Source organism: Corythoichthys intestinalis, chromosome 13 (genome assembly GCF_030265065.1).
Source record: "Corythoichthys intestinalis isolate RoL2023-P3 chromosome 13, ASM3026506v1, whole genome shotgun sequence".
NCBI lineage: Eukaryota > Metazoa > Chordata > Actinopteri > Syngnathiformes > Syngnathidae > Corythoichthys > Corythoichthys intestinalis.
In genome coordinates this window covers 654,569-677,574 of record NC_080407.1, presented here as the reverse complement: position 1 = coordinate 677,574, position 23,006 = coordinate 654,569, and the positions used below count along the sequence as shown (strand labels likewise).

At 48.6% G+C, this 23,006-nt stretch overlaps 3 protein-coding genes across 8 annotated transcripts in view; 1 reads left to right on the top strand and 2 right to left on the bottom strand.

The window, feature by feature from the left end:
- itih5 (inter-alpha-trypsin inhibitor heavy chain 5) overlaps nt 1–17,807 on the top strand; it is a 39,241-nt gene extending 21,434 nt beyond the window's left edge. The window contains exons 4-18 of the mRNA XM_057854632.1: nt 3,084–3,232; nt 3,403–3,446; nt 10,162–10,342; nt 10,418–10,462; nt 10,919–11,082; nt 11,297–11,401; nt 11,807–12,224; nt 12,288–12,404; nt 13,452–13,623; nt 13,678–13,975; nt 14,566–15,116; nt 15,183–15,227; nt 15,645–15,761; nt 15,853–16,230; nt 16,290–17,807. Coding sequence (XP_057710615.1) covers nt 3,191–3,232; nt 3,403–3,446; nt 10,162–10,342; nt 10,418–10,462; nt 10,919–11,082; nt 11,297–11,401; nt 11,807–12,224; nt 12,288–12,404; nt 13,452–13,623; nt 13,678–13,975; nt 14,566–15,116; nt 15,183–15,227; nt 15,645–15,761; nt 15,853–16,230; nt 16,290–16,546 — 2,934 coding nt within the window. The 5' untranslated portion in view covers nt 3,084–3,190 and the 3' untranslated portion in view covers nt 16,547–17,807. The remainder of the gene's footprint in view (nt 1–3,083; nt 3,233–3,402; nt 3,447–10,161; nt 10,343–10,417; nt 10,463–10,918; nt 11,083–11,296; nt 11,402–11,806; nt 12,225–12,287; nt 12,405–13,451; nt 13,624–13,677; nt 13,976–14,565; nt 15,117–15,182; nt 15,228–15,644; nt 15,762–15,852; nt 16,231–16,289) is intronic.
- On the bottom strand, nt 4,443–9,775 carry itih2 (inter-alpha-trypsin inhibitor heavy chain 2). The gene is made up of 21 exons (XM_057854809.1): nt 9,569–9,775; nt 9,446–9,478; nt 9,221–9,259; nt 8,784–8,956; nt 8,606–8,710; nt 8,376–8,538; nt 8,202–8,309; nt 8,011–8,139; nt 7,830–7,942; nt 7,597–7,769; nt 7,411–7,536; nt 7,168–7,349; nt 6,912–7,097; nt 6,700–6,839; nt 6,431–6,603; nt 6,202–6,351; nt 5,993–6,106; nt 5,737–5,935; nt 5,502–5,674; nt 5,064–5,175; nt 4,443–4,991 (listed from the first exon to the last, which is right to left on the bottom strand). Exons 1-21 carry the CDS (start codon nt 9,665–9,667, stop codon nt 4,844–4,846), a joined length of 2,838 nt encoding a protein of 945 aa, XP_057710792.1. The 5' UTR covers nt 9,668–9,775; the 3' UTR covers nt 4,443–4,843.
- On the bottom strand, nt 16,730–21,950 carry tmem110l (transmembrane protein 110, like). Of its 6 annotated transcripts, XM_057854760.1 has the most exons (8): nt 21,502–21,948; nt 19,166–19,214; nt 18,980–19,075; nt 18,785–18,906; nt 18,452–18,564; nt 18,297–18,380; nt 18,074–18,205; nt 16,763–17,984 (listed from the first exon to the last, which is right to left on the bottom strand). In XM_057854760.1, the coding sequence occupies exons 1-8, from the start codon at nt 21,692–21,694 to the stop codon at nt 17,868–17,870; spliced, it is 906 nt and encodes a 301-aa protein (XP_057710743.1). In that variant the 5' UTR covers nt 21,695–21,948; the 3' UTR covers nt 16,763–17,867. The 6 variants fall into 6 exon arrangements, 4 of the variants coding, with proteins under 4 accessions (XP_057710740.1, XP_057710741.1, XP_057710742.1 ...); XM_057854759.1 differs by having other exon boundaries at nt 16,756–17,984; nt 18,980–19,214; XM_057854758.1 differs by having other exon boundaries at nt 16,753–17,984; nt 18,297–18,564; nt 18,785–19,075.
- Nucleotides 21,951–23,006: the final 1,056 nt, after the last annotated feature.

The window sequence follows — 23,006 nt, the reverse complement described above, 5'->3', positions numbered from 1 at the left end:
CCACCCTTTCTCTCCCTCTCTCTCTCCCTCTCTCTCTTTGTCTATGTCGCTCGACCCCCTCCCCACCCCTCCTAAATGGAGTCTCGCGCTCACGGTGGTCTCGGGGTGGGGAGGGGGTTGGCGTGACGTCACAAATAAGCCCGGTAGGGGTGAAAAATGACAAAATGTCGCATGCGCAGTCAAGTCGACTCACCTGACGGTCATCTTGTGTGAATGGCTTAAACTATCCTGTTTTACCCAGACGGTTGAGGACAGATTTTTATGTTTTGCAATGTCAAATATATCATATAGAAAATAGGATTACTGTTATGAATTGACGTGCTCTTTAACAGTGCTATTATCAAGCCATTCTCCAGAAAATGAAATGACCTGCAGTCATGTTGCTTTTTGCTTTTCCGTATAGTGGGAATTCCCACACCAGTCATACACGGCTCAAATGTGTGTTTGTACTTTGACACACGCGCACACTGAAGCTCCTTGTCTTGACTCGCCTCTGAGGAATTCTCGCCCCGTTCACGAGTTGGACTAAAGTTTCAATCCAGCTGTTTCTTGGCCTCGACGTGACAACCATTGACCTTTGCCCTGACTGCCATCTTTTCCAAGACTTTCCAAAAAAGGGAAGAATATCAGTGGCTGCAGTAAAAGGAAGAGACGGACGAAAGTTCTATTATTAGGGATAAATCATCAACCGTGCCGGCCGGAGAGAAGATTCGCTCAAGTGAAAGAACGTCCGCAGGCTACCCGACCACAAAGTGTGACCTCAATATTGCCTCTTTCATTCGAATGCAATTAAGATGCAACATCACATTAAAATACATGTTTTCAAAGGAATGCATTTACAAATTCATAAATACACACTGTGCTTCTGTGAATGTTTTGGTCTGTCTGCACTCCCATTTGGGTCGTCGGCGTTCGAAAAGACCGACCCTTAAAAAAAACAAGCGCGATAATCAAGTTGAACAATAAAGACTCCAGTTCAGGTCAAAGCTTTTATTGAACGTGCTGACAAACACGGTTGATGTGCATCGCAAGTCCGATGACGCACTTTGAGACAGACGGCTTGCTTTTTGAAACCGCCATGAGGAGAGTACAACGTCACAATTACAGAGGCTTCAAAATGTCCCGGCAGAGTTAAAAAAACAAACAAACCTCGAATAAAGTAAATGAGCAACGTTCAAATATCATATTTTTGTTCAAAATATGATCACGTGCACATCGTTTATGTAGAAACATTTTTGAATTTAGAACTAACAACCAAAAGACTAGAAAAACATGGTCCTTCATAGGTGAGAGTTACACGGGTACCCTCTTGTGGTGAACGGAAGAATCACTTTTAAAGTGCTACAGTATTTCAATCATTTAGGGCCACTAAACAGCCATTTAACGAACGCCAGAATTACAAAAAAAAATGTTCCAATTTTAATCTAAAAAATTTAGGATTTTTTTTTTTTTTAAAAAGCCTTTTTGAGCGAAAGTGCTTTATGTCAGCAGATCATGTACACAGTGGCTGTTTTCTCGAGCCGCCGTACAGCCGCTGTAATAGGGTGACGTTGTCTGTGCTGCACAACATTAAAGACTCGGTGGACATTTTCTGCTTGCTCGGTCCCATTCGCTTAAAGAAAGCTTTTAAAAATAAATTTCTTAATGGGTAAGATTAAAAAGGTTATTTGCGCGTGTGTGTGTAATTCTTACGTTAGTTTATGGTGGTATCTTTCTATAAATGCCATAAGTAATACCTGACGATTCTTTGGTAAACCACAAGAGGAAGCCCATAAACGTCAAGTATGGAGGAAGTCGGCGTGATGTCACGATGACGTCACCTCGCTTAGCAACGTGTCGCCATTTTGTGAAGGGGGTACGCACAGCTAAAGATTCCATAGACAAACGTCTGAAATTCATATATTTCAGGTGTGTTTTGCGTCTTTTTTCATAAAAACGTCTTAAACCTGGCTTACTATTATCACGAGTCACTGCCGACAGACGCGAGGAGGCGATAAAATTTCAAATTAGCGTTAACTGGCTTACAAAGCTGCCCAGACCAAGTCGCAGCTGATAGCTGGATAAACAAAGGAATGGCCTGCAGCGGAGTTCGGAAACATCTACAACTACCACATAAAGTCATCCAGTAAGTTGACCTTTATCAATTACTTGGACTATGTAGTGTGGAACTGAGAAAATTGGTAGTATATACGAAGTGATTATTTCTGCCGTAACCGGTAATTCGCCAACAAGCGTTATTTAGCCGTGAGCACGTCACGGCAAAATAACCAATTCCCACCTGGCCAGTAATATACCGATTGACTGATCAGAGCAGTTCACGGCAGAAGAAAAAATAACGCTTTGTGAGTTGCCGGTTACGGTAATAATAACCACTGCCTAGTCTATTGAATCCTAGCAGCTAATTGGGGCCCAAAAAAATCGATTTACTCACCAGTAATAAAATGTCGGCTGCAAACGTAAATGTGCTTGGATTTAGGTTCTCACAGGCGAGAATAGTCCACGGAACCGTCTTCTTTTACTGTTCCTCGATTTATTGTTTTCAGCCAATTGCTTGTCCTTTTCTTCTCACGAGGAAGAGTGAAGAACTTCAAATGCGGCTCCGAACTCTTCCTTGTGTGACAACCCGCAACACAGCAACTTTTAGTCATTCCGATGGAAAAAAGACCGCAACTAAGACGAAAGTTCAACGCGTTTGTGTTCCAATGCACGACAGAGCAACTGCTTGTGACTCGTCTTTAGCCCCGTTTTCAATATGGCGACGCTTTGTTGTGGTTGTGACGTCATTAATGCCCGGATGTCCGACTGCCTCTATAGAATACATGTTGTTTCTATGTTAAAGTGCGCGTGTTTTGATGATTGTAAAATCAAACACTGTTCATTTGCTTTGTTTTGCATTAATGAAGGCTCACGTTTAATGTTGTTTATTCTGATAAATATTTATTAATATTGTTATTATAATTTTTAAACTCGGAGACTCGCATGACTCCGTCATTCCCCAGCGACGTTGACAATGTTTACGTTTCTCTTGTATTGATTTTGTGAAAAGCAAGTCTTATATTTTTTCACCCTTATTTTGTATTTAGGTTTTCGAAGTGGGTAAAGCAGATTTTCTGTCACCCGACGCGATAAGCAACTGGATAAAATCCAAACGCCTTCAAAAGTTGAGGTGGTATTGTCAGATGTGTCAGAGATGAGGCGAGTGTCCCAGAAAGTTTCTGGACTATTTCTCCAGGTATAGTCAATTCCTCTCATTACAAGTCTTGCATTATACTGCTGTTGTGTGTCAATAAAGTTTTTCTGTTTTAAAGTGTGAATTTTGTCTAGCAATTCATTGGAATGTTTTGTGTGTTCATGATGCCATTTCTGAAATAATGAGAATTTCCTTTTGCTTTTCTCGTGCAGCGAGTTCTAAAATGGCTTTCTCGTGCTGCTCTGGCGGCGTTTTGGTGAGTTCACTTGGGTTTTCACCGAGCCGTCTGATTTGACTTTGGTGTGTGCGCAGGGACCAATGTGTCCACAACAATATCGTCTACAAAGAGTACATCAGCGACCGCGAACACCTCCACGTGAACGGCACGCTCTGGGAGACGCTCACCGACTTCACCGAGTGGCTCGGCCGACAAGGTCATTTTTAGGCCATTTAAAAACAAGATTTGACCAGAAGGAAACCCAAGGAGCGTGTCCCGTCGTCAGGTCGCGGACCGCGACAGGAGGAAGAAGCACGAGCCGGACGAGGAGGAGCGCGGCACCAGTTTCATCAGGTAGTGGCGACAAGGAAGAAGCGAGTCCCCGACGACAACGTGGTACAGATCGACTGATTTCTGGACTCGTCGAAGGTTCTTCGGTAACGCCGTGTCGTCGTTCAGATGGAGGAGAGGGAAAAGCGGCGGCGGCGGCTGCCGGTCAGGACCGACCGTTGGCCGCGGCCCAACATTGTCAACATTAAAGTGGTCACCGAGAAGCTCGATGACAAGTGCCGCAAGAAGGCCGTCGTCACGGTAACCGTAGCGCTCACGTGCAAAGCGAGCGTGCGTTGACCGCTATTTGCAGAAAGTCTGAGAGAAATTCATAGCGGTGGTGAAAATGATCGACTCTGGCGACAAGCTCAAACTGGATCAGAACCACGTGGAGACGGTCATACCCGGACCAGGCACGATCTCTGCAAGGTGGAAATGAGTTTTATATGTAGCAAGCATGGATTATCGCTTGTCCCGACAGGAGAACGCGTGACGATTGTGAACGGAAATTTCCGCAAGACCGAGGCCATTCTGGAGGTCACCGACGAGAAAAACTTTTGCGCTTTGCTCGAGCTCCGTTCCGTAAGTCGTTTTGACAACCGTGCGTTTCGGTTCCGTTGACGGCGATAGACGTTTGGACCGGATGTCTTATCACCCGTAAGAGGTAGACAGTGAGAATGAAAGAAATGGAGTGGGCCGCAAAAATGGACTCTGTCAATGCATGCCCTTTTAATACAAGTGGAAAAGTGTCTAGCGCCACCTTTTTTCTTCCAACATTTTCCCAAACTCTTAATTGCATGGTGATATGTACTATTATTTGTCATGTTAGCAAAACAACTTGAACTTGTGTTTTTTTTTTTCTTCATCATTATAGGGCCCACACAAAGGAAAGCGAGTGGAAGTCGCCTACGAGGACTTTTCCAAAACTGGCTTGAACATTTTTTTTCCTCCTTCTACTTTGAAGAGTTCTACAATGTCAGTGGTCTTGACTGTAAAATCTCCACATTTAGCTTTCAACAGATGCAACGTAACAGACGACTGGAAATGGTTTCAACTACAAAATGACATTTAGTGGGAAAATTCCTTCCATTTTGTTGTGATCGCTTCTATTCCATTGAGAGGAAGGCGTGGAGGTCGGGGACGATGTAGGCGCTGAAGTGGCCGTCGATGAAACCTTTGCCGCTGTTGTGCACGAACCAGCAGTAGACGTCGGAGCCGCGTCGTTTGTCCCGTCTGTAGTCCTTCTGCCAGCCCCTGGCGACGGCAAATCCAACTGTTCAAATCTAAATCTGTACAGTTGGAAAAGGGTCGGGGGTGAAGAGCTACCTGGTGACTTGCAGTTTGTTGCCCTTGACCTCCATGGTAGCCTCCTTCTTGAGTGGGTCGGCACCATCGTGTATGTTTGAAATGTACACTTCTGGTTCTTGGGAGAACTGACCTACAGTAAGAGACCACACACACACACAACTTTAAAAGTCAATATTTCGAAACACCCAAGCAGACATACTGTACAATAAATTTCCAATGTGTTTGAGTGAGATCATTCCCATGTCTCCTTATTCACCTACTCATCCACTATGAAACATCAGGCTACGTAATGTGATCAAGGATACTGAGACGTGGTCATCAGGGCAGCAACTTTTAAAGCCGGGAGACAACTACTTAACCAGTGTCGTCCCTTACCAAATCACAAAGGTAAGTCAAGGTAGCGCTGTATGGCCAAATCAGTGCCACTTGATCTATAAAAATCCTATGGAAGCTTACCTATAAGGCCGTGGACCAGTGGTGAGTACTGGTTGTCATTTGGTAGGTAGAGACCTAGGAAGTCTACATTGACCGGGTGCTTCTTCCACACACGGTGGAGAAGAACCATCACTTGGATGTTGCCGTTCACGGTAATCAAGACCTGCGAGTCCTTGACAATGGAGATCCTCACCCTGAAAGGAAAGACAAAACGATGACTCGGTCAGATTTTGTCTCTGCGGCGTCACCCACTTACCTGTTCTGTACAATGTCCGCCGTGGCGCCCCAGGTGAAGGTGTGGTTGTTCTTGCCGTCGGCGAAGGCGATCTTGTCGGTGCCGACGGCGACGCTGATGCCATCGGGCCGGTAGATGACGGAGATGACTCCGAAGTAGGTCTTCTCCCTGCCTTTTTGTGGCTTTTTGCCTCCGATTAACTGTCCGTTTACGGCCACGCCTGCGAGGGGGCTTGCAAAGTCACCCTCTGGAGTGAAAGCGAGGCGACTTGCCATACCTGTGCCCCTGTCGCTCAAAAGGTTGAGAATGCGGCCGGGTTGGGAGTCGATGTTGAAGCAGACGTCCGTGTCGCTTCGTGGCAGGTGCACGATGAAATGAGGGTCGTTGTCCACTGGGGACGAGAATCTGCGTGTGAGTGTCAAATCCACAACTTGTCGTGCACCGACGCACTTGTGAATAGGCAGGGGAAGATTTTGTTTACGCTACCCAAGTTGACCTTGTTCGGCAAGGCCCACTCCTCGGGGCCTTTTACCGCGTGACTCGGCGGGACCGGAGTAGTCATCTGGACCCAGGGCGGAGGTTGGTAGACCACCTTCACCGGAGGCAAAAGCCTGCTCGCGCCGCCCAGTCCGCTTCCTGCGTCCACACATCACTCGTGTCTAACGGTTGGCGCGAATCAGAAGGACCTTGGCGTCGGGCGCTTTCTGTCCGGCACCTGAGCAGCAGCCTTGCTTGGGGTCTTTGGGGGAATCGGCCAGCAGCCTCTCCTTGCTGTCTTCGCTCTCCACCAGCAAGGCAGTCAGCGGAGTGACAAACTGATGCTCCATGGCTAAGGCCAGGATACGCTGAGTGATCTTTCTCTTCTTAGCGGCGGTTGGCGCTAAAGCCCTGACGAGTGAAACGATTGCATTTGTCGGCAGTGCGGTGTGTGACAAATTACAATTTTTTTTTTCCCCCAGTCGCGTACAGGCGTCCAAGTGTTACCTCTCACTCATCATCTGTTTGATGGTGATGTAGGCCCACAGCTGCCTGGCAAAACCCGTGAAAGAGTGCTGCTGCTTGGCCAGCTCCATGTCCAGCTTGGATGTGTCTACCTCCGTCTCAAGCGTGATGTCCAGCAAGGCCTACGCGATGGGAAGAATGTGACCGACAACCCGTAATACTCCCCGATGCTTTCTGGCGCGTCGGTCGCTCACTCCCGACGCCGTGGTGAAACTGGTCAACGTGTCGCTGTCGGACGGCCGCACCTTGCCGGCCACCACCAGCTCGGAGCCGCCAAAGTATTTGTCAAATTGATTCTGCGTGACGTCGGACACGGAGTCCTCCGGGAATTGGACGGTGATCCTCCGCAGGAGGGGATTGGATACCTGGCTGTAGAATGTCTGCAGAAAAGGGCCGCGAGTGAAGATTTTTCTAAGTCGAGCCATCGGCGGTACCCGAATGGCGACGTACCCGTAACTGCTCGGCCGCGTCGTGATTGGCGAAAATGCGCTGCGCGATGCCCCGGTTGTCCATGGCGATACGCTCCAAGAAATCGTAATCCACGTCAAAGCCGATACCCAAGGAGAAGAGAGAGAAGTCGTCCCTCATCGCCTTCTTCACATTCTTCTGGATGGTGCTCAGCTTGATTTCACCTGCAGACCCGCATCTGGACCCATTGCTTACATGAAAGGAATCGATCGATTTGAGACTCACCCACTGTCGGGTCGCCGTCCGACACCAAAATGATCATGGAGACGGATCTTGGGTCGATGAGCCCCTGATTGGACGCCCTCACTAGGATCTGTACCGCTTTCATCAGCGCTTCATTGATGTTGGTCCCTGGGGTCGAGCGTTACGTCATATCCTGCACTTCCGAATCGAAGTATTTTTTGACGGTACCTCCGGAAGGTTTGATGTTCTGAATGTACTTCTTGGCATCTGCGATCTGTACGGAGGAGCCGGGAACTAGGTCTTCACTCCAGCATCTCACGTTGTGGTTGAAGTCGATGATGCTGAACTGATCGTCGACGGTGAGGTCGTCCAAGATGGCTTGCATGGCCTCCACTGTCTGCCTAGGACACCGGACGTCAATACTGCGGAACCGCTCCAATCGCTACCGCGAACTCGCCTGCTTCATCTTGACCCCCCACATGGACCCGCTGACATCGATGACGAACACGATGTTTTTCGGGAGCGGAGACATGTTGGAAGGGGCGAAGAAGTGGACGAAATGCCCGTCCGAGACCTGGCGGAAAATATTCTCGTAATTTGTCAACGGTCGAGCAACAACGCGGCGGCGAGAGCGTCGGGTACCTGCAACTCTCCGGCGTTGCTGTCCCGCCTCACGTCGTATTTGACGGTCAACTCTCCGTCGATGGCGCTTTGAGTGCAGTTGTCGCACTTCCTCTGCTGTTGCAGGTTGGGCTTGAAGACCACGTGAGCCTGATGGGATGGGCCACACAAATCGGTTATAGCAATCACATCTCGTTTGATCGAAGTGTTACCTTCTCTGGGGTCTGCGTCACTGTGACCAAGTTGTCAAACTTCTGGCCAAGATTGTTGGACGCTTCCAGCATGCCGATTCCATTTGGCTCAAAGATGTAAATGTCCACCTAAAGGCAGACGGTCGTAAGAAGGCTATTAGGTTTTTGCTGTTTTTTTTTTTTTTACGTTCGCACCTGGAACTGAGGCACCAATCTCCCTGGCTGCAGGTGCAGCGAATGTTGGTAAACTCCTAGTCTCCTCTGCATCATCTCCTGGTAGTGCAATTCAAACTCAATGTTGCTTCCAGGGGGGACGTGCACCTCCGTTTTGAAGGTCTCCATTTCCTGAGAATTAGCCCTGTCGTGCAGAAATGTGGCTCTTAAGACGGAAGCCTTCAATCGTAAAGACGATCGGCAGGACAAACCTGACGATGCCGGCGGCCTTCCCTTTGGCTCGCGCCTGAGCGTACAGATTCCTGGCTACCGTCTTTTCCTTCACCGAGCCCGTGAACGTGATTCCGTTGACGTTCCTGAGGCAGAAAACGCAACCGCTGTCAATTCTGCGCGCCGGCCGGCGGTGCCTTGTCGGTCCGCCGATCTCACATGGTGAAGTTGGTGATGAAGGCTCGCTTGGGGATCTGCACATTGAACCCGATGGTCTGGGCCTTGGAGCCCGAGTTGACCACCGAGCTCCGGACGGTGGTGTGGGCGAACCGCGAGGTGATTCGACTCTCCATCTTGTAGCTTTTGACGGTGATGTCATCTCCACGGATGGCCTGGGCAAGAAGGAGAAATTCTGCCTTGAATGAGAACTGGTTTCAGAGGGTCTAACTGCTGATAGGGAATAGCCTTTAAGATTAGTGTCGACCTTTGGTCAATGATTCTCTGTGACTTGAAAGTGCAAATTGGTACAAAACCAGGTCAACTACCCGTCAGTCACGGGAATGTCCCCAAACAGCAACTTATTGATTTTGTAGATAAGGTCGAACTCTGTGGTGGGAACTTAAAAAAAAAAAAAAAAAAAAAGCGGAGGGTCGTACCTCAAAGTCTTCCTGCTCCTCGCTGGTCAAGACTGCTCTCTAAAAGGCACAAAAAAAAAAGTCTTGACATACACTTTGTCGCAGTTGATATCCCTACTGACGGTGAACAAGTAGACATACTTTATATTGATGCTGTTTCATAATGAACGGTGTTTTATTTGTGTGTATTTCCTTGACTAAGATGAGCCATTCACCTTCATTTGACTCCAAAGAAATAGCTCTCACCTTGTGTCTGTTGCCGACATTCCGAAGAGCTGGCTGGTGAGAGAGAGTGGACGATTCAAAAAATGGTGTAAACCACGTAGCAATATTTTTTTTTATATGAGGGCAACTTTGAAACCCACTCACCTCCTCATCTTCCCATTCCCCGTCAATCACAAACTCAAAGCAGCGGCTCTGTCTGAGGCTCAGAAGCCCGAGGAGGAGGAGAAGAAACTCTGGTTTCATACTCTTAGCGCGCCGATGGCCTTACCAGCTAGCGCTTCTTCTTTGCAAATGGTTGAAATCCACACAACTGACTGAATTCCGGATCAATATTTGTCAGCGGAGCAGAAGCAAACTTTGAAGCTTGACCTGCACATCGGTCCTGAGTAAGTAAACATTATTGTACGAGCCCAGTCACGGTTTGCTTTTCAAAATGCGGACCGTTGATGTCACGCTATCACCCGATCCTCCGTTTGAACGTTTGAGTTGGCCTACAGTCCGGTATTGTTGAGTTTTTGATTGAAATACGTGGAATTTCAGATAATATTGACTCTTGAGCATTATACCACCAGAAGTGATTGGGTTGCCTTTTAAACTGTACCTTGTCTTCTATCCACAAGGTGGTGCCAAATATCCCAAATGGCTCTTTGCATCAATTCCGACAGTCCGTGAAAGCGTGGGTGGGCAACGAGTGCTGCTGGTTGGTCTCGTCATCCTTCTTATTCTTCCCTCTCCAGTGAGCAGTTGCAGATTGGAACCTTCTCACTCACTTTGGGACACCACCAACGTGAGGAAGATAAAATGACGTGTCTCCTTGCCTTACTGCTCTTCTGTGCCGGTTGTTGCGCACTCGGCCAAGTGGACTACTTTCAACAAGACTATGAAGATGCCAATTTGGAGGAATTTGATTTGGACATTGTAAGTGTGAAATTATACTGATGTTTTTTTTTTTTTTAAATAAATGTAACTTTTTTTTTTTGTCTGTCTGTGCAGGCACCTCACAGAATTCCGCGACAGGTGAAAAATGCCCTCATTAAGGTACACTATTAACTCATTGCCACGGATGACTATTGTTGTCCTTTCAGGATTCTGCTATGAATTGAAATGAATTTGTCACGAGTAGATGTCCGATCCATTTGAATTTTTAAAAAAAAATAGATCAAACATAACTTAATGGTAAATCTAGTATTGCAATAATTCATTGGTCTATTGTTTTTCAAAACCTTTTGTAAATCATTTAGTTTTATCTAATCTGACCAGTGATTGACCCGGTTTACAGCAAATTACTGTATCAACCTTTCTGTTTGTACACACGCAACCCTTTTTTTTTTGGGCGTGATCCGCACAAGTGCCCATAGAATTTGAATTGCTTTTCCTTCTGCTCACTTCTTTTATTTCATCAAAAAGACATCTGGGGAACGGCTTCCGCTCCTTTCTTGATTTGACGTCGTCATTTTTACACAACAACAAAGCCCAGTTGTTTTGTCCGTGCAGGAAACCAGGCCTCGCATCCAGGAGCTGTCCGTCAATAGCACCATCATCTCCCGTTACGCTTTCACCACGGTGCGCTGCGTCATGTTCAACCGGCACGCCGCCGCCGGCGAAGGCGTCTTCCGCTTCCCCGTGCCGGCCGGGGCCTTGGTCTCTAACTTCACCATGTAAGACTTTTACTTTTTGCCCCACGTGCGCGCTCACGGCTCGTGACTGAATTTGGCTCGCTCAAAAAAATGTCGCTTTCCCGTCGCCGCGGAAACGAGGCCCGGGGGGACAACGGCGCGCACCCGCCGTGATCCCGCGTTGAGGGGAATTGTGTAAGAAAATGCGGTGAAAGCGGGGACGCTAATCCTCTAAAGTTTGACCTCCGTAACCTAGGATCATCGCAGGGCGCGTCTACCAGAGCCGGGTCAGACCCAAGGAGCGGCGGAAGGTCAAGCGGCCAGACGGCAAAGCCCGGGACAAAGAGTCAGGTGACTCAAGGTGAGCTGTGTGCGTGCGTGTGTGTGAAGGTCCTGCTCTCTTAATAATCTCGTGCTCCGTCATTGCCCTTCCTCTTTATGCGCCAAATGTGAAAACAGAACCACTTCAATGGCCGTTTTGTGTGGCGAAAAACAAACACGCTATTGTCTCTGACCTGAGTGCAATCTGGAAGAAGTGAAGAGTGGGTGGGCGTGAATTGACAGCGCTTTTACTCCATGACATCACCTCCTGCTCTGTTGAAGTCATTTCTTCCTTCATAATTGAAGGTTCTTCATTTGTGTTCGTGCGTGCAATGCATCCATCGAGAGCACGCGTAGTTAAAAAGGGTCGATTATTCGATCCACTTATTGGGCAATTGACAACCTTTTTGACTGTACGTTAATATGAATTTCCTTGGTCCTCCAGGTCCAAATCGGAGGCGGGCGTCTTCCAAATGGCGGCCAGCATTCCGGGCGGGAAGAGGGCCGTCTTTCTGCTCACGTACGAGGAGCTGTTGCGGCGCCGACTTGGCCGCTACGAGCACGTGATCGGCTTGCGTCCGCTGCAGCTGGTCAGCCGCCTCCGGGTGGACGTCACCGTCGCGGATCGCTCCGCCATCGACGCTTTGGAGGTGCTCCCGCTCCGGCGGGACGTCGGCGCGACCCGTACGCCGGCCGAGACTCGGCCTCCCGTCGCCGCCGCCGTAAAAAGGGATGAGAACGTGTGCAAGATCACCTTCGCCCCAAACATCGTCCAGCAAGCCAAGATCTCCACCAACGGCATCCTGGGAGATTTCGTCATCCATTACGACGTCCAGAGGGACTTGGGCGTCGGAGACGTGCGGGTAGGGCGCTTTTTTTCGGCCAACTCTTAGCTCGTTCAAACTCACTTTGTGTCTCGTTGGCAGGTTCGAAACGGCCATTTTGTCCACTACTTTGCGCCCAAAGACCTCCCGGCGATGCCCAAGAACGTCGTGTTTGTGATCGACACCAGCGCCTCCATGCTGGGCACCAAGATGAGACAGGTAAGAATGTTCAGTAACTAGGGCTGTCAAACGATTCCAATTTTTAATCGAGTTAATTACAGCTTAAAAATTAATTCATCGTAATTAATCACAATTCAAACCATCTATAAAATATGCCATATTTTTCTGTAAATTATTGTTGGAATGGAAAGACACAAGACGGATATATACATTCAACATACGGTACATAAGTACTGTATTTGTTTAATATAACAATAAATCAACAAGATATTATTAACATTCTGTTAAAGCGATCCATGGATAGAAAGACTTGTAGTTCTAGTTATAGAAATTTTAATTTAAAACCCAACTTAATGTTTTCGTTGGAATAAAATTTGTAAAATTTTCAATCAAAAAATAAACTAGTAGACCGCCATTGTTGATGTCAATAATTACACAATGCTCATGGGTGCTTAAACCCATAAAATGAGTTGCACCCAAGTGCCAGCAGGGGGTGACAAAACTCCAAAAAACACAAGTAACAAGTGCACATTGCACTGTGCTGTCATTTTAATCTGTTTGAGCGGGGCATGTGCGTTAATTGCGTCAAATATTTTAACGTGATTAAAAAATTAATTACTGCCCGTTAATGCGATAATTATGACAGCCCCATCAGTAACATCACAAAATTGGGCGGGCCCAATTAAAAAAACAACCCGACACTGCAACAACGCGAGCCTTTCGGTCACCGCTGCCCGTGCAAATCGGGCACGGGGTCGAGCCGTGATGCGGGAAGGTCAAGTGGCGGAACTTTTGAGGCCCCCCGGAACCTCCGACCTTTGCCAGAGCTCCGCGGCCGAAAACAACGCTCTGACACAGTGGCGGTCTTCATGGCGGGTCAAGCATCCGCTACTGACCGGGAGCGTACACATCTCGTAAAATGCCGGCGCCAAATTATACAAGGCGCCCACACACGCTTGTCACGTTCCCGCATTGTTCAGTCCCGAGAGCCAGAAATGTTTTGCTTCTTGGTATTTTGGACATTTTCTTTTGTAAAAAATGACTTTGTGCTCGCAACTTTGTCAATGGGTGTTTCTTTCTTGTCAGACAAAAGAGGCCTTATTTGCCATCCTGAGGGAGCTGCGAACCGTCGATCGCTTCAACTTTGTCACTTTCTCCAACAAGATCAAAGTGTGGCGACCCGACGGACTGGTGCCGGTCACGCCGCTCAACATTCGAGACGCCAAAAAGTTTATCTACACCTTGACGCCCACGGGAGGTGAGAAAGGCGCGCCGTCGTTTTGTCTCGACACTGTCTGACGGGGGTGCGCAGGCGCAGACATCGACGGCGCCCTCCGGAGCGGCTCGGCGCTGCTCCGCGACCGCCTCTCGGGTCCCCCCGGCGTCTCGCTCGTCCTCTTCCTGACGGACGGACGGCCCACGGTAGGGGAGTCTCGCTCGGCGGCCGTCTTGGAAAACGCCCGCTCGGCCGCGCCGGACAAAGTCTGCGTCTTCGCCGTCGGCATCGGCGACGACGCGGACTACAAGCTTTTGGAGCGCTTGTCTCTGGAGAACTGCGGCGCGATGAGGCGGATTCGCGAGGAGGCCGACGCCGGCGCCGCGCTCAGAGGGTGAGAACCTTGGTCGACGCAAAACGGGCGCTCGGAGAAAGGGTCCGGCGGCGATCGTTCGACAATTAGCTCATTTTAAGAAATACCGTTAAAGAGGTCGGAGTGGCGGGAAAATCGATGTGTTTCCTGAGTTTGTGTTGTGAGCTTATGGTATTTTAATCCCTGTCATTTGTCACGTTCCCCTAGGGCAAAGATCCCCACAGACAGCCATACTCTTTTAACGGCGCGAGACCCTCAGAGACTTCCTTTCCTCTTTCCTGCTCTTTTATTCCCGACCTTCCGAGGCGTGAGCTGTTTGCACAGCGCCGCGAGGAATGCGCGCGTGTTGTGTAATGGCCGTCTGAGCACGTCGGTAGATAATAGGACTCTTGCGCGTTGAGCAAACACCGGCTCGGGTTTTGGGGCCGAGTGACACGGACGGGATGGAGGATTTAGGATTTTCTTTGACGGAGGCGAGCAAACTCTCGAGCGTGGCGACAGATGAGCTTTGACGAGCGGATTTGTCGACTTCCTGCGCAAGAACAGGATGGCGAAAAGCTTGAATATTTTGTTTCCGCGAGGACAGCAATTTCTTTCCTTTCCTTCTCCAGCTTCTACCGGGAGATCGGCACCCCGCTGCTGTCGGACATCAGGATCGACTACATGCGGGACTCCGTGGACCGCGTGACGCGGCGCCTCTTCACCAACTACTTCAACGGCTCCGAGATGGTCGTCGCGGGAGAACTGAGCGATCGTAGCGCCGAGTCTCTCCGCGTTCGGGTCACGGCCGACGGCCACGACAAGACGGTCGTCCTGGAGACCGACGTCCCTCTTCGACGCGAGGAATCGGAGACCGAGAAGCGGCTGAAGGCGAATCGCGCGGCGGGGGACTTTGTGGAGCGCGCGTGGGCATTCTTGACGGTCAAAGAGGAGCTCCGTTCTCGACTGCGGAGTCGAAGCAGCGGGGAAAGGGAAGAGCACGTCCGGCGGGCGACCGACCTCGCCTTGGCGTACCATTTTCTAACCCCCCTCACCGACATGCTGTTGGACAACCCCGAGGTGTCGGGGGCGCTCGCTAACGAGGTGCCGGATGACGAAGGAGAAGGACTTTTGCGCGGAGAAGCGGAACGCGAGCCGGACAGAACTCTTAGCAACATCAGAGGTCAGACTCTCCAAACTATTCTATGCGAGTAGCCAAACATCCAATTGCTATTCTTCCTCCTTGCAGGCCAAGTGGAAGGGAAGAAGTCCATCACTATCTCCAAAACATCAGGTGACGCCGCATTGGCTCCGTTTAAAGTGCAGTCGAAAGGCAATACGTCCATTAGCTTAGCGTACGCGGCCTGTAATTTCCATGCTGTTGACACAGTCGACACGAGAGGCAGAGGGTTCTAATTTGCGAGCACGGCCGCGATATAGAGAAGCGACCTAATGGCCCTGTCATTAACTTTGCTCTGTCATCGCATTTCTCGGCGGCTTCTCACGTTTTTCTGTGATGAGCAGCACATAAATAGTTAGATAGACTTCATTCAAATTACAAATCCTCTTCCGGTTTGTAAAAAGCAGGGACTCACTCGTTTACTGCCGTTGACAGCGTCGAAGGATCGCGTTTCGGCGCCCAGTCTGACCGGTCCAAATTGATTGGACGTTCATTGGCGTCGCCGAGTTAAAAGCCGCCGTCTACTTCCAGCTGACGGCGACCCTCACTTTGTGGTGGACTTCCCTCTCAGCAAGACTGCCGTCTGCTTCGACATCAACGGCGAGCCCGGTCACGTCCTCCGCCTGGTTTCCGATCACAAATTTTCCGGTGAGATGCCGCGGCGTGCAAACGCGCTCGTCAAAATCGACGGCGGTCCCGATTGAGATCACAATAAAGCCAGATCGGCGCGTCCTTCCAGGCGTGACGGTGAACGGCAAGCTCGTCGGAGGGCCGCCTCCGCCGGGCGGCCGCAAGCGTCTGCGCACGTACTTCGGCAGCATCGCGGTGGTGGCGGACCGCCCCCGTCGCGCCTACGTCGAGGTGACGCCCGCCAAGGTCATCCTGGACGGGTCGGACCGCCTGGTGTTGCCGTGCCACTCCACCGCCTCGGTGACGAGCGGCGCGCTGTCGGTTTCCGTCGCTGGCGGCTCCAACGTGACGGTGAGCGTCGGCGGCGACGTCCGCTTTGTCGTCCTGCTGCACCGCTACAAGAACCCCGCGCCCCACCAGAGAGACCACCTGGGATTCTACGTTCAAGACGGCGAGGGGCTCTCGCCCGACTGCCACGGCTTGCTGGGTAAATGGCCGCTTTTTCATTGACGGGCGCCGCCGTATTGAATCTGGGACCGTATGCAGGCCAGTTCCTGCACGAGGAGGTCAGCGTGGCAGAAGGGGATCCCGAGGAAAATCCCCCGTCGGCGCTCCTGAAGGTGAGGGGCCGCTCGGTGCCGGCGGTCCGCAAGACCCGGCGCATCTACGGCGGCTCCCGGAGCGTGGACTGCTGGTTCGCCGGGAGCAACGGCGCCAAGCTGGTGGAAGGACGCTACGAGGACTACGTGGCCCCGCACATGTTCGACACGGGCGAGGGTCCGCACGGGAGCAACGCGGTCTGACGCCGCCCCCGTCTCGCCCCAGGTACTTTCTCCTTTACGATAAGAACGTTGGATACGTAAAGGTGCCCGCATGTACTTCAAGGAAACTGCAAAGTATCCAACTTTCTTCTTGTATCAACTTCTATTGGACATTTTTTTTATACTGGAATATTTTTCACTTCATTATCATCCTGGGATAACATTTTACCCACTTTTTTTTAAAGAGTTGAGGACAAAATGTGTTTAAAAAAAAAAAAAGCCTCAGTGTTTTGTGTCATATTTTGAAAGATGACATGCTCAAATGTTTTGTAATACATTACAGAAACCAACCCGAATGCAAGAGGATTTATTTCAAATGTGCCAATCAAAATGCGAATTTGATTCCGCTCCGTTAACTCTTTCACTGCCATTGATGATAATTATCCTTCTGCGTTGACTTGAAAAGAATTTGTCAGTCAGTCAGATGAATTAATGAATTTAAGGCAGACAGATGTAGATAGTATGGTTATTTTTTCATGCCACCCAGCAAACTTTACTGTGGGAAACCCAACCCTGTCATGCTTCACGACCCTTAGCGTCTGAAAGTTAGCTTACATCTGTCGGCGGGCGCTGCTCACACCGCACCTGGCCCCGCTAACTAACCCCTCGGGGGCCGACGACAAGATGCCGCTAGTCCCCCCCCCTGTCATCAGGCGGGGGTCACGGCGCCGCCTCCCGCAGGTGAGGAATTTAGCCTTTAGTCTTTTATTTATGGCCACAGATTACATTGTGTAAGGAGATCCGGAGTGACCGCTACCAGAGATCAACATTTCAAAAAGGCTAAGTGTACTTAAATAAAACAGACATATTTGGTCCACCGTCACAACAATGTGTAAAATTCAAGTCTTACAGGTTTTCCAATCACTGGAATATAAAATGACATCAAATGTGAATAAATACAATCATCATGATAAGATGTAGATGCAGAGTACAAAGCAGCAACCAAAATGCAGTCAAATGATTGATCATCAATACTTGCAGATTGTTTGTTTTCCTCTTTCAATTAACCTGCTTTTAGTAAAGGAATACACTATGTTTGTGCACATACAAAAAAATGATTTCCTCACGACAACAAAGCAGACACTACTCGAGAAAATTGCCATTTCAGAGGCAGGTGCCTTGAAAACGGATTCCTTTCCCACATTTTGAAGTGCAAAGTACTTTCTTCAAGCCTTGGTGTGCATTTTACTCTGTCATCTTTGTGCCAGCCAAAAAGCAAGTCCTGGCTTGGCGGCGTTCCCACATGAAAGCTGATGTATCCTCCTTTAATTTGAGCGTAAAGACGTTTCAGACGCCGGCGACCTCACACCGCCACCCAGCCCGGCCTGACCGGAGCCCCCGAGTACCGCGCGGGTGGCAAAGCGGCGTCTTCCGGCGGCTCCTCGTCCTCTTCCGTGTCCGTCTCCACCGTGAGCAGAACCTGCCGACACGTGAAAAATCTTCATCGCCGCTTGCAGGTGGGAAGCTTAAAAAAACACACCCGATCGGTTCAAAAACGTCATTTCTCACCCGCGACTCGTCATCGCCGGCCCAAGGCGACGTGTCGGCCTTCTCGGGCGAGACCTCGCACGAGTCGTCCAGGCTCTTGGTGCTCTTCAGCTTCCTCATGGTCAGACTGTCCACCACCCAGAACATGATGGACTGGAACAGAAGGGTAGAAACGGAACAGAAGGGTAGAAACGTCGTCGCCGGAGAGCTATCGGGCCGGCCGAACGGAATCGCGGCCGCTTACGTTGACGATGAAAGGAACGATGAGCATGACCAAAACCAGCTCCAGTTGCGGGTTAGCGATGTAGCTGAGCAGAACTTCTTGTAGCTGCGAAGGACAACGTATTCCGTGAACGACGACGGCCGGCTTTTGTCTCCGCCTAATCGGAACCAGCGTACTTTGGACCATCCCGGCACGAGCAGCACCAGACTGATGGCGCCTTTCTCCAGAACCATGATGAGCAGGTACATGCCACACTGACCGAGCCATGCCGCCGCTAGCGGGGGATCGCCTGCGCCATCCAAAAAAATGATCCTTGAAATGCGTTTCCCGTACAAATGTAGCCCTTAGTCAGGTAAAAATATGTCCAACAATGCCCTCCGGTGGCCAAAATAAGTACTTCATCGTTCATGTCGCTTTTCACCTTCTCATCAGAGCATTGAATGGATTGCAACTCACTCATAGCCTCACGTGTTTTCTCTTTCAGAGAGTCGTCTCGCATTTGAACTCACCGTACTCCCCAAACGTGAGCAATGTCCACTGCTTGCGCTCCACCACTTTGGAGGTCGCTTTGACGGCCAGCCAGATAACCAGCATGCCCACCGTGGCGTCCAGGAGGAAGTTCATCAGGTAACTGGGAAATGACGCAGATGAGAACGAATTGATTGATGATTTCACCGGACGTGTATAAAAAGAGTGCGACCGACAGCGAGCAAGGGTCCTCTTTGGTGAGCGTGGACAGAAGGACGTTGGCAAAGTGGATAAACAGAGCACCGATAGCCTGCTTGGATGTGTCGTAAAACCTGCAAAAGATTCCGTATGGAAATTTACAGACAAAATGTGTCATATTAGCGTTTTTATGCTCTAATGTGAAGAAAATCAAGGTTTCTGACCAGATCCTCCAGGGTCGGCGGATCCCTGCGGGCTCGCGGAACCGTTTCACTGCCAAAACGAGTCGATAGTTAAACGGCGTTGGCGATAAGTGACATATTTTCATCTTGTAAGCCATGAAACACATTTTCAAAACACTCATTTTCCCCCAGATCAGAATCATGATTTACCATAATTTTCAGACTATAAGCCGCAACTTTTTTCCCTCATTTTGAATCCTGCGGCTTACAGTTCAGTGTGGCTTATTTGTTGATTTATTCGGGTCAATAGGTAGGTAACACTTTACTTGACAGCGGCGTCATAAGACTGTCAAATTATGTGACTAACTTCATCTATGTCCAGCTCGGATCGTTGACATCCATTCAAAATGGAGATCATTTGCCAGATGACACAAAATGACACCTGTCATAAGCATTCATTCAGGCTCATGGCAGTGTCATGTCATAATTATGATGGTTTTATGACAGTCTCGTGGCACCGCTGTCAAATACATTGTTACCAAATACAATAACTAGCAATTAATGAAACAACTGGAACTGTAACTAAATAAATAATTGGCATAGAACATAAAATTTTGATTGTTATTTGCATCTGTAGCGCTGCACTGCATACTAGGAGGCATGTTAGATGACAACAGTTTTGAAAGCAGGTGGCAGCAGAGGTTGACTGTCTCCCCCAAGGGAGCAGTGATAGCCAATTAGTTCAAAGCTTCATGGTGGTTCATTTGATCTTATGATGCCGCTGTCAAATAAAGTGTTCCTGGTTAATATCTTTTGGTGTAAATATCCCCAGCTGCGGCTTATCTATGAACAAATGCCGTTTTCGTGTCAAATTGGGTGGATGGCAGCTTATAGACAGATGCGCCTTATAGTCCCAAAATTACGGTAACTGCCTCTGTTTGAAAGCCGTGTAAATATTCTAGTGCTGCAACGATTAATCGATTAACTCGAGTATTTGATTAGGGAAAAAAGATTTTAATTAAATTTGGTGCCTCGAGTATTCGTTTAATTAAAGTGGGGTAGTAGTGGTTTACTTTTCAAGTGTTTGCATTGAGTTTGATTGATTTGGGTGGCTACACTGCCCTCTTGTCTGCCTCATTTCACGTGGCTGAATCCAGCTGGTCCATGTTAAGACCAACATAAGCTTTTTGTTTTCGCTAATGTTTTCTAATGCATTCGTAATTTAGTTTACAGGTATATATAGCCATTTTCTGTGGGAATATGTGTCCGAACCATTTGTTAAGAGAAAAAAAAAGTGTTTTATAGCATTTAAGCTAGCAGACTTTTGCTGTGTAAATGATCCAATTGTTCTTTTGTTGTACATAAATTCTTATTTTATTTTTATATAACGTTTGAGGCTCAGCTCTGGTATTTAAAATGTTCATGTTCCTTATCCGATTACACGATTAATCGAATAACGAGTTCATCGATTAATCGACTACTAAAATAATCGATAACTGCAGCCCTAAAATAGCCAGACCATTGGAGGCGCGAATAAGTAACCCAGTGGATGCTCATTGATCCGGCAGCTAGATCAATTTATCAGGTGCTCGCGGCTCGTCTTCTCGAGTGCAAACCCAAGTCTTTGCGGTATCCGTGCTCAATGTCTAGGCGTGAATGCATGGCTCTGAAAATGACAGAGTGATGAGCAACACCGTGGGAGGACGCTGTCGCCGAGATGACCCGAATTCCTCCAGTAAGCTACCGCAGTTATTCGGCGCTCAATCAGCCATTGTGCTCGCCTGATAAACAGGCGGCGGCGGCGGCGGCGGCGGGTCGAGGCCTGGAGAATCGTTTTAGTAAGTGTCCAATTGGTGGACTTTTGACATCACAACAAAGAAGTCACTTTTGTTATAAAACAAACAATTCTAATGTTTAAAAGTCCTTTTTATGTAGCAAAGCTGCAAAAATGATCATTTATGATCCCAATCATTTGTGCGTGTGTTGTGTCCGACCGCAAGCGACGGATATGTCAACGCATTAGGGGCAAAGAAGGTATTTGAGGAACATGGTATGAAGCAGCAACGCCACTTCTCTCTTGACGTTGGGAGCAAGTCCAACTATAAGGCTTACTTTTAATTCAGCTTGAAGGTTGAAACACGCCGAATGTGACTATAGAGGAATTTTCCGCTGATGTTTTCCATTCAAAAACTGCACGAAACGAAAAAAAAGTGCAATTTTAAGGGGTAAAAAAAAAAATTAAAGCCTATTTGCTGCGCAGTCTGTAGGAAAACAAACGCCACCTGTGCAAGCCATTTAACGGGTTTTGGGTGTATTGTTTATTTAGCAGATGGGGGAACTGGGGTGACAAACACAGATCAGATCGGATCGACACTCACACATGAGCGTGCTGAAGGCGACGATGGCCAGCAGCCCTTGGATGAGGACGCCAAAGCGGTCCGTCAGGGCGCCGTCGTCGCATCCGTGCGGGTCGGCCTTGTGGACGTCGCTCATGTTGCTCACCGCCAAGTCGACGGCATCAGACAATCTTTTTAGCGACAAAAAGGGCCCGCCGTAGCCGTACATCTTCATGTCGTGGATGAGAAGCCGAGCCGACGGACGGACAAAAGCAAAAGCGATCGCTCTTCGCCTCGGTGCGCCTCGCACAATGTCAAGTTCCGGCGATTTCAACTTCACGCTCGGGGTTTAAACAAAGCATATGTCAAGGCGACAAACGCAAACATACGAGTCGATTTTCTTTTTTCTCGTCCAATGTCCATGTTTACGTTGTGGAAAAACATCCGTCGAGCGCAAACCTGGCTCAAGTTGTTGCCGATTTGCGTCTGTCAAAATAAGAGTCATTTTACCCTGAGTGGGCCCACAAAACCACGCCGGGTTTTACATTTTGTCTCCTCGATAACGTATAGTCAATATGGTAAACCCTTTTATAAATCCTCTACATATTTTTTTTTAAATTTCGACATTTCTTACACGAGCGCCTGCTTTTAATTTCGGAGTCATTAGATCAACTTCCTTTTATACGCCGGTGTTTTGGTTCATCTTCTCGGTGGCACTTTTATGAATGATTGCAACCGACATGTGTAAATAATGATGACATTTTCCATGTGATTTTCCTTTTCCGTAAAAGTCAACGGATATAAACTCGCCTCTGTTGTAAAATGATGTCAAACAAAAGGAAAGTTTGCATTGACAACTCCAAAAGCCTGTTTCTGCTTTAAAGTTTAATCCTCTTCAGGAGCAGATTAACGTTGTAACACGCATGCGCCGACCATCTGTTCAACCTGCAGCCTTGCACGCACGCACACGTCTGTTTTGGGGGGTTGAAGGGGGCCAGCTTCCTCAAATTCTCATTCCATTCTTTCATCACCATTGACGATGACAAACGTCTAATCATGTGGCCGCCTCCTTTGTTTGAAACGAGTTTGTCACTAGACGCCCATTCCGATTGGATTCGCAGCCAATGAGTAAAATAATGGAATTTAACGACAACAACAAAAAGTGTGTTTCGTTTCTTTTTCTGTCACGACGCGAGATATTTCTTGCAAATGCTCTTGTCAGGAGAGATCATGGTGATGTGGTTTAGTGTGACAGTCACGGGTTCCTGAGGGGGGTTTCCGGAGCCAACCACTAAACAAAAATAAAAGCCTTAACGTTTTTTGCCGCAAAAAAAATAAAATAAGTGACACGATTCCTTGAGGTGATTTTCCGTGTACCGTTTCGATCACGTGACATGAGAGCACCGAAGAGGCGTTCAAAGACGGCCAAGTTGACTTTGCACTCTTTAATTGCGTGATCCGAGCCGCCGTCATAAAGCTTTGCTCGGTTCCTCGCCGCCACTAGAGGCTACTATTGACTCGAGCAAGGAAACGAGAGTCGAGTCATT